The sequence below is a fragment of the Chroicocephalus ridibundus genome, chromosome 4, assembly GCF_963924245.1.
Source record: "Chroicocephalus ridibundus chromosome 4, bChrRid1.1, whole genome shotgun sequence".
NCBI lineage: Eukaryota > Metazoa > Chordata > Aves > Charadriiformes > Laridae > Chroicocephalus > Chroicocephalus ridibundus.
Genome location: NC_086287.1, coordinates 45,424,145 through 45,439,439, shown reverse-complemented (window position 1 = coordinate 45,439,439; position 15,295 = coordinate 45,424,145). Strand labels below are relative to the sequence as shown.

General features: G+C 39.0%; 1 protein-coding gene across 2 annotated transcripts in view; it reads right to left on the bottom strand.

Annotated features, from left to right (window-relative positions):
* Positions 1-15,295, bottom strand: part of INO80 (INO80 complex ATPase subunit) — a 69,810-nt gene that overhangs the window by 27,506 nt on the left and 27,009 nt on the right. For both annotated transcript variants that reach the window (XM_063332336.1, XM_063332335.1), the window contains exons 18-25: positions 15,112-15,229; positions 14,018-14,103; positions 12,856-13,023; positions 12,278-12,411; positions 11,401-11,468; positions 9,834-9,927; positions 8,556-8,733; positions 2,328-2,468 (exon numbers count right to left, since the gene is read on the bottom strand). In XM_063332336.1, the coding sequence (XP_063188406.1) occupies positions 2,328-2,468; positions 8,556-8,733; positions 9,834-9,927; positions 11,401-11,468; positions 12,278-12,411; positions 12,856-13,023; positions 14,018-14,103; positions 15,112-15,229 (987 nt within the window). The remainder of the gene's footprint in view (positions 1-2,327; positions 2,469-8,555; positions 8,734-9,833; positions 9,928-11,400; positions 11,469-12,277; positions 12,412-12,855; positions 13,024-14,017; positions 14,104-15,111; positions 15,230-15,295) is intronic.

Sequence of the window (15,295 nt, the reverse complement as noted above, 5' to 3'; positions counted from 1 at the left end):
GAGACTAATTTTTGACACAGAAATGTGGCTTGTCTACTGAAATCAATAGATTTGTACACTAGGATTTTTAAAAGAAAAATAAAGTCACATCATAAGATTCTGCAAGTTATATTTCAATAATAGTAGGAGACAAACTCTGTGTGTGCCTCAATGCAATTTCTACATTAAAAAGAACAAATCTTCCCACATAGGAAGTACACCTGTGGAACACTGACTGACATCGGAGGACGTAAGGCTGTCTTTACTGTCAGCTCCGTACTTTTTTAAACATATACACATACTTCTAGGGTAGAGGTACGCATCTTTTACATGGCCTTAGAAGAAAAAATGACACATTTCTGAAACAGATTAAAAAATTCTTCCATTCAAGCTTGTTCATGCGTCTTCTCTCTTTTTTGTCATGGTGCAGCTTTTTAAGGGTTTTTTTCCCTTTTTTTTTGTGGTTTTACTTGTAGCAAAAGGTAGGGTAGTCCTTGGTACTAAACCCTCCTATGTCAACACATTCTTGTCAAACTGATTGAATGTAACAGTCGTGGTTCAGAAATACATCTAAAAAATACAGTGACAGGAATACATGAACACACTGCCACCTTAAATTCAATAACTTTGTTCAATTAGGGTAATCACAACATGCTTCCTGCATTTATCTCCATGCAGAGCTAATCTTCCAGACGTTGCGAGATGCCCAAAACCACTTCTCACCACAACACCTCTGACACACTGGGATCTACTGAACTGTTAAACTAAACCAAACAATAGCACTCTAAACCAAATTAATGAGCTTCTTAATGAATACAAGAATACAAGATCCATACTCCAAGTTACTTTTTTTTTTTGTGATAGAGGACTGACCGTGCTCCGGAAAATTGCCTGCACAGAAAGAAAACTACAACACTGAAGCCTCCTCTCACAACTACCCCTGGCAGCTGCTACATAAACATACGTTTCTATTTCTATCGTTTGCTCCATTAACTTCCCAAAATTCATCACAGGTCAAACAACAACAGAAGGCTACAGTTTCTGAGAACATATGTGCTTTTTCTGCTGCTTCAGGTCTTCTACACTCCTGCCAAAAGTTTCTAACAAGCGTAAAATCAAGTCTTTGTATTCCTAGAAACAAAAATCCATGCTGCCACTTAATCATTTTTATACACCAGCCAAGCCCAAACAAGCAACTTGTATTCACCAGAATATATGTCAAATATGATCTCTCCTCTTTCTTTTCCCCTTCCTATGTAGCCTTCTGAGCCCCTCTCCTCCCTTCCTAATGTATAGGAAGTATTCAACACATTTATCTGCAATGCAGATTCAAGTGGAAAGGGCGACAAATCAAAGGAATCTGAAGAAGTGGTTTTCACAATTTACTCTCAGAATAACTGCTTGTTCTTGAACCAGGTAATATATGTCCTGACTGGGAGGCAATACATGACTGAGAATTCAGTTGGATTCCTGGGCCCTAGAGCTGCAGGCACAGGTGAATTCAGCTCGAGGAGCAGCATGCTGGTGATAAGCAAAGTCTTACTTGCCATCCTCCCTTCTCCAGATGCCAATGTATAATTGCACATGCAGCCCCATTTGATCAAGCCTACAGCAACAACATTAACAGTAACTAAAAAATACAGCATCTGGATAGCCTGCTAATATAAGTACATTTTGTCCAGCTTTGTCAAGATCCAACAACATGGAATGAAAACAATAGCCATACACGTATGAAGGTCTCTTGTGTCAGCCCAGGAAGCTTAAGCTAAACTAATTTCAAAACTCAGTTAATAGTTGATGGGCAATCCCAAGCAGTACCACTTAACATCCAAAAGATTTCGAAAATGCCAACTCAAGTAATCCTTATATATCACAATTTGGTGTTTCTGTTTTGGAGCATAAGCTGACACAAAGAGAGAAAACGAACATCCTTTTCAAAAACACTTTGCTCCTCAGACCCTTTTTGTCATCACAGTTGACCAAACAACCACCCCATTCTGTTCATATCATACCTACATCTCCCCCTTAGATTACTGGGGAATAATCTACTTGACAATCTCTTCCATAATTTTACTGCTCTTGGTATTAGGGGAGAAAGTGAAATCTACATATCACAGAATAACTCCTGTTGGGTGCATCTTACAACTTTCCTTTTCCCTTCGGTACACATTACAGTCACTTCCCCTATGAAAAAACCCCACTATTGAATATAGTAGAAAAAGGATATCCTCACAACAGCTCTACCCAACCCAAAGAAACTAATAGATCATCCTGTTCCTTAGACATAATTCTAACAAGATTTAAAACACAACAGAAAATACATAATTTACAACTAAACTTGGACTTACCCGTGGACTGGCTATGCACAGGAAGGATGGCAGCTCAGTCACCTGGCAGCACCGTACACATGAGGTAGCTGATCTCCTTCGATGTATGACATGATCTCTATAGCCAGTAACTGCTTTACAGTGGCTACTGAACACGAGGTTCTGAAAAAAAAATTAAAATTAAGACACTACTATGACTATAAAGAAAAACTCCTCTTAAATCTTATAACCACCCACAAGAGAGACAGTCAAAGGACATGCACCAAATATTTCTCTTTGAAAAAGGAAACTCTACGTATCTTCTGCAGTGACAACGTACAGGATCTTTGTGTAATTATCAGAACATTCAAATCCTGAAGTGGTTTAAATCAGAATAGCTTGTATCAATACTTGCCTTTATGCTCAGCTGGAACCAAAACCAAGTTCTTTCTTCTTTGAACCTTTTGACCTTAGCTTTTATAAAGAAGTAAGTACGGGAATATTCTAGTATGTCTGACCATCAAACTGTTTTCTAGCTTCTCCTTCATCTATTCTGAAGCATGGGTAAAATGAAATTTGGCAAAGAAAAAAAATTAAGACTGTAAATGAGACTGGACTCGTATCTTTGGACTTTCATCTTTCCCAACCTTTTCTCTTTTCCTGTGCAAAATGGCTCTGAATTTTATCCTGAAGACTTTCAAGGTGCTAGCATGGTTACTCACACCCATGAACACAGCCACGTGTAAACGTGGAATTAGCCACAAGTGTATTAATGTCCATTTGACACAGAAAAATATATTGACCCAAAAGTGGGGGCACTGAGATGATACTCCACTTAAAAGAAAGGAGAGCTCTTTGAAGAGGCTTAGCTTTATGCAGAAAAAGAACAGAAAACTAAATTTTCTTCTCTTGCATCAGTTATTATACTTCCTTTTTTATTGTAAATATCTCCATCAAACAAGGAAATAAACTGCTTATAGATTAAGCCATTTTTGCTACTTAGTTTCTACTCTGACTCTTCTATATTCATAGCAACCAATTGTTACATATTGTTATGTATAACTGTTTCCTATAGTACGCAGAGCATCATTCTGAATACTATAGAAAACGAGCAACAAAAAAGAAACATTCAGAGGTATACTTCTCACCGACACAGGATCACAGAATGTGCCCTCCTGACAATTCTAGTTTACGTAAGTAAAATGTAAACAGTATTAAAGCTTTGGCATTGTTGTGCTACAGTTACTAATTCACCAAAATTAATTGCATGCTACTTTTACTCTACATAGCCTCACAATTTTCTAAAATCCCAGTGTTTGAAGTTCTAAGCACCAGGGTACATAACAGAAGCAGACATCTTGCGTATCATCGTGTCATACACTGGATATACGCATTCCTATGTATGTCAGAAAATGCTAGAAAACATCCAGAGCAGTAGTCTATTATGGATCATGCATTCTGGGCCCTTTCTGTTTCCAGATGTAGATGCACTGTGCAAGATACAGATGGCTATCACATATCATTTGGAATCTGCTGACAAGGGAGAAAAACAGTCTTACTGTACGTACATGCTAACCCCACCTAAGAAATACAATCAGTCAATCCTAGCATGTAAGTGGGTCTTGCAGCAGGTACCAGTGTGAGTCGTGGGCTGGAGCTGGCAAAAAGAAAGTTCATACTCTCTGACTGAACATCTGCTCCTCTATATAAAAGGTGAGAGCAGAAAGAGCTGACAATAGCTTTTCACTGACACTCAGCAGGGCTAAAAAAGCACAGGGCAAAGCTTGGGCCACACTGGATAGTGTGAAGTGATCCCAGAAACAGGCCCGTACTCAGCTGGCAATTCTTTACCAGCAATGCTAGCCTAAGCAACAACTGCTTCACGTGTTCACTCCTGTCCCTGCAGAGCCCCTTCTTGTTAGCCTAGCTGTCTGTACTCATTAAGATGCTGATGAAGATGAAAATAAACCCCTGCCCCTCCACTCCAAGTTAGTTTTGTGATCTGTTTCACCACCTGGTAAAACAGGCTGTGTGCTGAAAACAGTAGAGTGGGCAACGCAGGGCTGGGAGTACACAGCTGTGGACGCAAACACTGGATTACTCCTCTGAGGACCAGAAAAGGTGGCATCAAAGCACCAAAAAGGGGGAGTCCCTTCTCATAGCATAGTTGTGCTACTTCTTGTGCTAGTTTTATCACACCCCAGTCACAGCCCTCCACCAGTGTATTCAGCTACACATCTAACCAGAGAACAAATTCAACAGCTAAGAAAATAGAAAGTTTTCTGTGATCAGCTCCCATAGGGATATGACAGCGCAAGCCCACATCAGCAGAGGCAGGATTCAGTGGTTGAGAGTAACTAAAGGACAGCAAGGGTCAGAGGGGAAAAGTGACTTCCCTCTCAGCAACAGCAGGCTACTGGACCGACTCACAACAACTGCTTTAGCTCAAAGCCTCTGTCTCCCCCACCCCTGGCCCACATACTGGGGGTACAGCCGATTTTACAATGAGGAATAAACATTGCATGCAGTCACAAGGGGTTTCCAGTAAGTCTTACGACAGCAAGCATTGGCATACTGATTGTGGCGCGGTCGTCAAAGGGATTCATTATTTCCTAGAAAGTAAGAGTTCAAGAAATGGACAGAGAGGAAGCTAATTTACTGTAATTCCAAACCTATGCAAGTCTGTTACTTAATTCTCTTTTGGAAGCCAGTATCGAAGATGGCTTTAGCCCAATTAGAAGTAACCATGAAGAAACATAAGGGAAAACTTCCAAGAAGGTATCCAAAATAAGAGAATAATATTCTTTTTGTATGTACATAGTATTATAAGGAGTTCTTGTAGATGGGCATTAATCTGATTCTCAGCACCATGCTTCCCGTGTACAAATTATGGGCAGGTCACTTAAGAAACATCCCTCCCTGAATTCCTTGACATTGACAGCCATGAAGTATTCATGAACTGAGCAGACACTAGATATAAGAGGGACAGCGGAAATCAGCTTCCCATCAGTCACATTCATGGAAAGGACCAGGTAAGGTTACAGAACTGAACACGGCCCTGAAATGGATCATATATATTAGTACAACAAAGCCAAGAACCCAAGAGGAGGATTGTTAAAAAGTAAGTATGTGCACATCTACTGCAACCATGCAATCCAAAGTAAGTGTTCAAAGAGGCCTTCCTACATTGCAAACAGAGGTGCACATAAATACACGTGATTGATGAAAAGCTGGACATGAACCAGCAACGTGCGCTTGCAGCCCAGAACGCCAACCGTACCCTGGGCTGCATCAAAAGAAGCGTGGCCAGCAGGTCAAGGGAGGTGATTCTCCCCCTCTATTCTGCTCTCGAGAGACCCCACCTGGAGTACTGCATCCAGCTCTGGGGGCCCCAATGTAAGAAGGGCATGGACCTGTTGGAGCGAGTCCAAAGGGCCACAAAGACGATCAGAAGGCTGGGGCACCTCTCCTATGAGGAAAGGTTGAGAGAGTTGGGGTTGTTCAGCCTGAAGAAGAGAAGGCTCCAGGGAGACCTTATTGTGGCCTTTCAGTACTTAAAGGGGGCTTGTAAGAAAGATGGGGACAGACTTTTTAGCAGGGCCTATAGCAATAGGACACGGGGTAATGGTTTTGAACTAGAAGAGGGTAGATTCAGAGTGGATATAAGAAATTTTTTACAATGAGGTTGATGAAACACAGGAACAGGTTGCGCAGAGAGGTGGCAGATGCCCCATCCCTGGAAACATTCAAGGTCAGGTTGAACGGGTCAAACTGATCTAGTTGAAGATGTCCCTGCTCATTGCAGGGGGGTTGGATGAGATGGTCTTTGAAGGTATATTCTATGATTGCTACCAGCAACTTAAGCTCATTAACACTCCTGATTTTTTTTATAGGAAAAATATTAGGAAAACAAAGGAGAAAAGGGTTCATCTCAACAGATCAGATTTTATATTAATTCAAATCAAGGTATACAAATTAATACACATATCACAGAGGTGCTGCTGAGTAAAGGGAATGAACAGACCTCACACTACCAGGCATTTCTGTGTTTACATGAAGAAACTCATACTATCTTTAGACAGATGTTACCTCAATTTCAGTAAGATCTATTAAAAATAAGTGTGTTTTTTTGTCTACTGACTATTTTCATAGTTTGTCTCATTTCGGAAATGCTGATCTGAGCAGTTAAGAAAAGCCTTTCCAGATTTATACCATTTCCTTTTTCCTCTGTTTCTCCCCCTCCTCACTCCCTACATGTTACTATCTTATTAAGCCCTAAAGGAAGCCTTGGGAAATTTTACATTGAAAGTTTCTCAAATTTGGGCTAAGATAAAAGTGAATTAATTTTCACTCAGGATGATGATGCATGCTGCTAAAAGGCATGTAAAAAGCAGTTTGTTTTTCAACCTCTCCCTTTGGTTTTGACCTTCTTTTTTTTCTACACATAAGCTGTACAAACAAAATTCTGCAAACATAGCTTATTTTAAAGTGACTTTAGCTGGTAATTTGTCTAACATGCAGGTTAGAAAACAGTTCTGAAGAATCCGTCATAAATGTAGGGCTAAACTTCCTTTAGATTTACTGGGGTTATCACAAATGTGCTGTATTGCACACACTGATGAACTTTGCTCCTCAGCTTGCTGTTTTCTATGTAAAAGGTACGAGTTACACCAGTCACTAGTTACGTGCAGTCACAGCACTGGGATCCCCAGAGACACAAGTAATGACTTTCTCAAAGAACAGAAATTACTTGGAGAAACAAAATTATACGTTTAAGTCTTGCCAGGTTGTGGTACAGGTGGGTTGGTAGCCTATCCAAATGCTTCACATTTCATTGTTAATATTAAACCGTACATGTGAATATTCATGTCTCTTATTTAATATCTCTAATGTTGACTCGCTTTCTGCTCTTTAAGAAAATATAACAACTTTCATTTTAATATTTATACACACTATGTACACAGGCTATGTAAAAATACAGATTTTCTTTCTACATATTTAAAAATGCATGCTACCTTCTGTAAGTGCATACAACTTCTGACACCATCTTCTACTCCTTTACTGTTAGGCTGAAACATTTATGACTCCATCCAAGTTTTCCTTAACCATACCAACAAGAGGACAGAGCTACAGTGTACTTTCAGAGATAAGCATTGCACAGTCCACATACAAAAATCTTAAACAAACTAACTGAAAGCAAATCCACGGACATCGTAGCAAGCTAGACACGGCAACGCAGAATGCACCAGCACAGTCAGAGTTAACTGGCATACATCTCAGCTGGCTTGCTCTTTGTTTGATAACTAGGACTCATTTTGTTGGCTTTGCTGTTAATGCTGCAAAACATGACACCAAGCCCAAGGTTGGTTTCCTACTGCTTCTGCGTCTTCAATTTCAACTTCCTCTACACGCTATTCAATTGAATTTTGGCTATCTCCTTTCCCCTTCCACACTCATGAACAGAAGCAATATTCCCTAGAGAAATCTGGCACAATCTCACTGTTTTAGAAGTTTTTTGTACTGCATATCTGCTAACTGCCCTAAGATGTTTTCCTGACTTTATGCCAGCACTTTTGTGAACTTATTTCCCAGTGAAACGAATCAATGGAGTTGTAACCTAACTCAGGAAACCAACAGCAATCTAGTCACAAAAAGACACAACCTTCACACACACATCCCAGGCAAAAGATTAGAGAAAATGACCTTGCGTTACACAGTAAGATGAACACATTTAGAGTCTCCCAGACAGGAGCAGAAGCAAGTTTCAGAGTAGAAAGACACCACTGATAAATGCTTGTCCACCAACTCCGAAACACTGCTAGGCTGAAGTCTCTGCTTTCCCCAGTTGCTGCAACAATGTGTTGAATTTGAGAAGAAAAGAGTTGGTTTCATCAGAAAAAAAGGAAAATTAAACGTAGAAAAACATTACAAAACTCTCCAGTTTACATATAGAATCCATCCCGGACAAATCATGAATCTAGTTCTGTTGCTCCAGTAATATTTTTAAGACTTAAATTAGAAGTCGTTGAGCTGATTTATTTTTTATAGCAAGTTTTGAAATGTATCTCCACGTAGGAGGAAGACAGCAGTCGAACTATTTCTCTGTTCAGCACTGTGAACTTTATTAACAATATCTAACAAAGCAGATAATAACGTCATCCTGTTTCCAAGTTTGTTTTCCTCTGTTTTATAAAGGTAGAAAGGTTTTCATCATTTCTCACTCCTGAGGATTTGCTACTGTGATGTGATCACCGCAGAAATTTCGCTTACCTGCAGCAAAGTGCAGCTGTGCAAGTTAGGGAAAGACAGGGGGAAATTTACATCAAGCAAGAAATCCCTGTTCCTCAGACAACACGACCCCTGCTGTTTCTCCCCTTCAGTATCCATCCAGGAGCGCATGTGATGGAGCCTGTAGGATGCTTTCAGAGACAGGAAAAGAGCTAACCATCTGAAACAAAATACAGTAGATAACATTTACTCACTGCTTTGTGAAAGAAAGGCTTGAGTATATTTACAACATAACTATTTGACACAAATGTTTTTTCAGAACAGCCCCAACTTAAAGGAAATATTTTTTGCTAGATATCTTCCAATTATATTACTCTTATTTTCACTTTTCCTAAGGTGGCTTAACTGAATCTAAATGATTAAATCAGAATACACTTTGAAGCACTTTGTTTAAAAGGGTCAAGCCTGAGTTAGCCACTACTACCTAAAATTTCACTCTGACTTGACTGTATATGGCTCAATATATAAATTATTCATAACAACCTGCATAGTGATTGCAGTATTTATCATAAAGATCATTCAGATAGATCAAGAGAAATTTGTATTATGTTAGTGAAACACAGACACGAAACAGTGGTCCAAAATAACCACAACAATAAAAGAATATTACACTTACGAAGCCCCACGCAAAACACCTTTATTTATTAATAAAGACTTGCTTTTAATCTCAAATTTCTTACAGTCGCTACCTAACTTCAGTCAGAGTACTGTCTGTTGCAGTACTTAAACAGGTCACCTCGCTTTCCAAGATAATACCGTTCATTGTGCTAAAAATCCATTATCTGAAGCCTACACATTGGAGTTCCATTCCACATCAAAAATAGCACATGTGGAAAGTAGACAATATGGCTCAGAGCTGAAGAACAACTACCACAGAACAAGCTTATTCCATGTGTGTTAAAACATACGCTCAAGTGCGACTGGTAAGCACTGCAATAAACCGACCTTCAAAAGTCTGGATTTTGCACTTGACAATGCCAGCAACCTACAGTACAAACATAAGCAAGCTCTTCTCTTGCCCTTTGACTGTGTTGTGCATTTCCAATGTCAAATCTTTGTAACAGAGGTTTTGTTTTGACAGAGGCATAAAAGTTGCCTTGCATAATGGTGCCCTATACCTGGAGGAACAGTCTAGAAGTTGCTATAATAGTAGATAACGATAGACAAGTGATAATATTAGGAAGCATGGAAAATGCAAGTTTACAGAGAGATGCCTCTAGCATCACCTTAATCACTACAAAAAAAAAAATTTGTCCTCACCTGGCTAAATGTCCCTGATTCATGAGGTTTGCCATTTCCGCTGGAGAAACATCAATAAATCGGAGGAAAGAAAAACAGCTTTCTTCATTGATGCCTATGTCACAGAAATGCTGAAGTTAGGCAAACACATTTCATAGACACTCATAGCTAAAAAAGATAAATTTACTTCATCAATTCAAGATACGCATTCTCTGACAAATGACAAATCTAGGTAAATAAACAGGAGATCCTAATTTAACCTAGATCTTTTAGAAATATTGAAAATTTGATCTGAATTGCTATTGCCTGACTCACAAGTTTCAGTTCATTTTCTAGTCTGGGCAAGAAAAGGACATTTACCAAACAGAAAAATATGTTCTAGGCCAGAAAACCATGCTGCCAATACGGACATTGATTTTGCCTACTAAGAATCAATAGGCAGCATGCACAAACATGAATCCAAACACGTATCTGCCAGACGTCTGACCAGAACACACATACGTCAGGATGCCTGCCAAACATGCTCCCTGTCACTGGCCAGTCAGACGGGTTGGAAGGAGATGTAGGAATTGTGGGGGAATGTCAGTATGTGCATAAGGATGCAACAGATATGGTGAGGACAATGGATACACTACCGTGAAGTGTGGGGCGCAGAAAGATATGTTCCACTGCTAATGATGAAAGCTTTTCAGGCCCACCCATGTGCACTGTGTATCCCCAACACCATTAATATATTTTTATTTTTTAACTTCTATACAAAAACTATATTGCCAAAATTATTTTCCTTTTATGGTATGCCAAAAAGGGACCCCAAGAAAAAGCCTATTATGAATACCAAAACAAACCAGAATAATCAGCAAGATACAGAGAAGTTAGAGAGTTGCAGACAAGTGCAGACTCCTGTATCTGCTTCTTCTTACTTGAAAAGGGTTTTGCGTAGCTGAAGGGTCTGTGCTAACAGATTTCATCATAGTGATGCAGCCAGCATGTCTCTCGCTTTTTTCTCCCAAAGCTTTTCCCACCCCAGCCGCTGAGCAATCTAGTTAGCTCTTTTTAGCAAAAAAAATTTCAATCATCTATAATAATAAATTATATTTGTCAATATAAGCAGCTTATGTGGGTTTTTTGCTCATTGATTCTATCCTGGGTTACTTGCATCTCATCTACTTTTTACTTGAAAGATAAACTGGCAGTTTAATACACAATACAGAACGTACTGAAATGAATCCAAGATTTCTCTAAATTGAATCTGTGAAAAATTCACATTAGACTAAGAAGGCAGCATTAATCCCTTGAAGCAAATTAAAACAAGACAGGAGGAATGGAACAAGAGACTGTGGTAGGATTAAGCAGTGACTAAATAACAAGTTGTCCATAGATTATTCTTCCAGCTGCTTCCATCCTTTCCTCATTGAGCAAATGAAATACATATACAAGTACAAATGCTAACAGAATTCTAACACGTTCTAATCAGATAATCTCTGAGGACTAACTGATCTGGCCTCTCAGTCCTTCCCCATGAATAAGACATATTACAAAATCACATGAAGTGTGCAACCCAACTTGTTTCCCAGGACTGTAAACCTACCCTTCCTATGAAAGAGAGACTGCTGGATGTGGTCTGGTGCAAACGGCGAAAGTAAAACCCGTAACCACCTGAAAATGAAAGCAACAAAACCAAACAAAATCACTAAGAAGGTGTTAACACATACAATGTTTAATCACACAACCAGCAGAAAATGTAGAGTAACCATTCAGTTCTTCACTGTCAGTATTTCAGCACTCTGGATATCTGGAATTGCATGACGCTAAGAGAAACACATCATCAGTCCACATGCACTACTGTTCATTTGACACTGAGACACACCATTGCTCTGGAACTGCATTTTACACCGTAGAACAGTTAGTCTCATCTTCAGACACAGCTTTCTCATCTCTGCCCTGAGCATTTCTCATAACTGAAGGCACACAAAATTAATCAAGAATTGCCACAGTCAGAGAAAACAGCAAACTGCACTCGTGCAGCTTCTATTCATCCACGGTAAGCATTAAAAGCTGTCAAGGCACGAGTAGATGCTCACAATATACCATGTCACAACAGACAGACACTGATAGCTTTCTTAAACATGAAAACTCACTGAAGGGAAACCAGGGTGTTGGGTTTTTTTTAAGAATTCTTTTAAAGCTTAATTCTATTCCACCTCATCAGCAAGAACTCTAAATGCCTTTTCCTGACTTTCTTATTCCACCAAAGGGATATTTGATGATCAGGATTCCACCAAGAGCGAGCATCGGGTATCAGACACTTAACAGCTGAATGAATGAAAGAAAACTAGGAATGCATCGCTTGGCCAATGTCATTTAAGTACATCAGGTAAGGGATTAATTAGCACTGACAAAGCTAAAATAAGTCTAAGTAATAATACTCAATATGCTAGGCTGGAGAGGAAATGAAGTAGGCTTGCCTGTCCCGTGAGTGGTTAAAGACCCTGATCTGTCCATGACGGTAGATGAACTTTGAAATCTGGTATGGCTTTAGGGAGATGTGAAATGGAGACCAAGTTTCTTGTCGCTCAAACAGCTCTGGGTGATTGCACACCTGGAAGAAAGAAAGCATGTCAAACACTGGAATTAATTAATTTAGTCTGATGCAGCATTTACATCCCAAATCAACTACGACTACTGATCACTAAAACTAAATATCGATTAGTATGCCACAGCTATTTTAGTATACCTACTCAAATTTGAATACTGCATCATATCTTTTCCTATTCACATAACAGCTATTGCCTCTTCTTCCCAAGTGAATGATTTCAACAACTAATTTGGAACCAAATGAGTTAGCAGATGGATGAACAATTTAGCTAAAGCTCTTCTACCCCAACATCATGCTACACTGCACCAGAAACACAACTAACTGCATGCAAATTTGCTTGGCTATGCCAGAATTTTTTTTATATGGTGTTTTCTAGAAGCCATATTTTAGTTTTGTGCTAATGAATGATTAAAACTTTTTTTAAATTATTATTGAAAATAGCCTTACCTTCCTGAACTGCATGACTAGATTCATGAGACTACTAGTGGTGGTCTGTGCTTGCTGAGTAGTGCCCATTGAGGACTGCAGGAGGTCATCAATAGAGATTTTGTTTTTCAGAGCTTGGTACAACAGCTTCTGTCGACTTGTCTGCTGGCAGTACATAAGAATTTCAATCTGCAAAACAGTAATGAAGATTTAGCCTTTTCTATCTCTGAGATAGAGGATGGCACCATCAGTACACACAAAGCAGTAATGTACCTTAAGCAAAACACAACTTTCTCAAAAAACACATATATAGGCAGTCGCATTCATATCTGTATTTCAGGATCCAGCCTGGAAAGGACTTAACCAATAGGCGTGTTTTGGAAGGCTTAGGTAATGATGTAGGAGACAGACCTTTAAAAGTATGTCAGCACAACTAAGCAAGCAGGTAGGTTCTTAAGAAGCTCTGAAAAGATCACATCTGCAGCTGATCAGCTTAAAATCTGACTTCAGTTCTACTATCCTACTGTTAAAGTGCTACAAACTTAGAGCCATCTTTAACAGGTGTCAGGAGTTCATGACAACTACAGGTGCATCACAGAAAAACAAGTCTGCAAGAAGTTCTAGTTTGGACATAATAAGCCCATCAGAACAAGGTAGATATCTCTCAGCCAGTGGTTCCAAAACCTGGGGACATCTTGACCACAAGATCACCCAGTATTGCCAAAATTCACATGAAATTAAGACACTAATAAGAGAGAAGAGTACAATGTTGCCACTATGCATTTCTTGCTCTTTACAAGCAAGAAAAAAGAAAGCCAAATCCCTGCCAAATCCTTCACAAAGGCAACTGGAGATGTTTATCACCCAATCATTGCTTTATCCATCTCCTTCACTTCAGTTAGTGATTTCTGTCAACTTAATCAGGCTTAATGATTTTTTTTATTTGTAATTGTTAACGAAATGTTTTCCCTAGAAGAAAAAATTATTAATTAGGGGTTCTTCAGCTACACTCACATCTAATGAGGCTGCTGGGGTGCAGTGCCAGAAACTGAAGGTCCGTGAAAGGTTTACAATCAAATTTCAGGTATGCAGACTGGCAAATAAGTTTGCAAAAACCAGATTAGAGAATAGACCTATGACAATAAAATTGAAATACTCATTCCAGATTAATACTTTTTCTAACCTTATCTGACAACTCATTTTCCACATCCTTCTTGATTCTTCTCAACATGAAAGGCTTCAGAATCATGTGCAAGCGGGACAGCTGGTCTGAAATACAGGAAATGGGGAAGAAGGAACAATTACTTCACCAAAGAAGAAAATCATATGGTGTTCTACTACAAATTAAGTCCCTTACTGCTCAGCCATTACCCCCCATATGAGTTCTTACAGCACAGAATTGGCATTTCTCTGTTATTTTTCTCTTTTCAAATGAGTGCTGAGCTACACTGTTGAACTTACGAATCTAAAGATCTGCTTCAAAGAAAGAACTTCTAGAGCATTTTATGTGTTCAACAATATGGGCTGAAATTTATCACTCACTATTAGTGAAGAAGAAAATTTCAGATGAGACATTGCTAACTCATGAAAAGAGATCATTACAGTTTTATGGCTTGCCTTCCAAAATTATAGTATCAGAAAAACAGAGCATACTGCATTGACAGACAACTGCAGGCTTTATGATAACCTGTAAAACAAAGTTTTGTGTATTTGAGAACTCCTAAAGCCTTTACTCTTGTGACAAGTGCCAACTGTGCTGTGTTCTACTCCAATTACAAATCAGCTATTTTACCTAGCTCGATTTTTCCACATAATTATCCCCTAAAATTTACTGTGAAGATTTTTATTTTTTTTTAAGAATTTTTATGGTTTTCTTCTGAAGCTCAAAAGGTGTTCAGTGCTTTCTGTCAGAATGTTTATGTCTAGAACTTATAACATGCTCATGACATCTCCAAGATTATGTGCTCTGTAGAAACTTACAAATACTTAAAATATTTGTTCTCCTGTGTTTGGGAAGGAGGAGTACTGGAGACAAAAAGCAAATCAGCACATTCATAACATGGTTTTCTACTCATTACATGTGCTACTTTACAGCAAGAAACACAAATCTTGACAAAGTATCGACAACAATCTATAACATTCCAACCCCATTATGCACCTTCTGCTTTAGATGACATTTCTCACACAAAAAATGTGAGATAAAGTTTATCCATTTGTAGTTGGAAAAGGCAACAGATTTTTAATATAAAAACTACTGTAGTTTCACCCTGCACTCACTCTCATCAATGGCAGATTTGTTCTCTGCATGGCTCTCTATGTCCTTAGAAAACCACTCATTGAACTCTTCATGGGAATCAAACAGTGTTGGCATGATAAAATGTAGCAGGGCCCACAGCTAAAAGGAGAGGAGAAAACAGTAGATCAGCAAAAGTCATCCTACAGTGGACAAGGTAACTGGGGA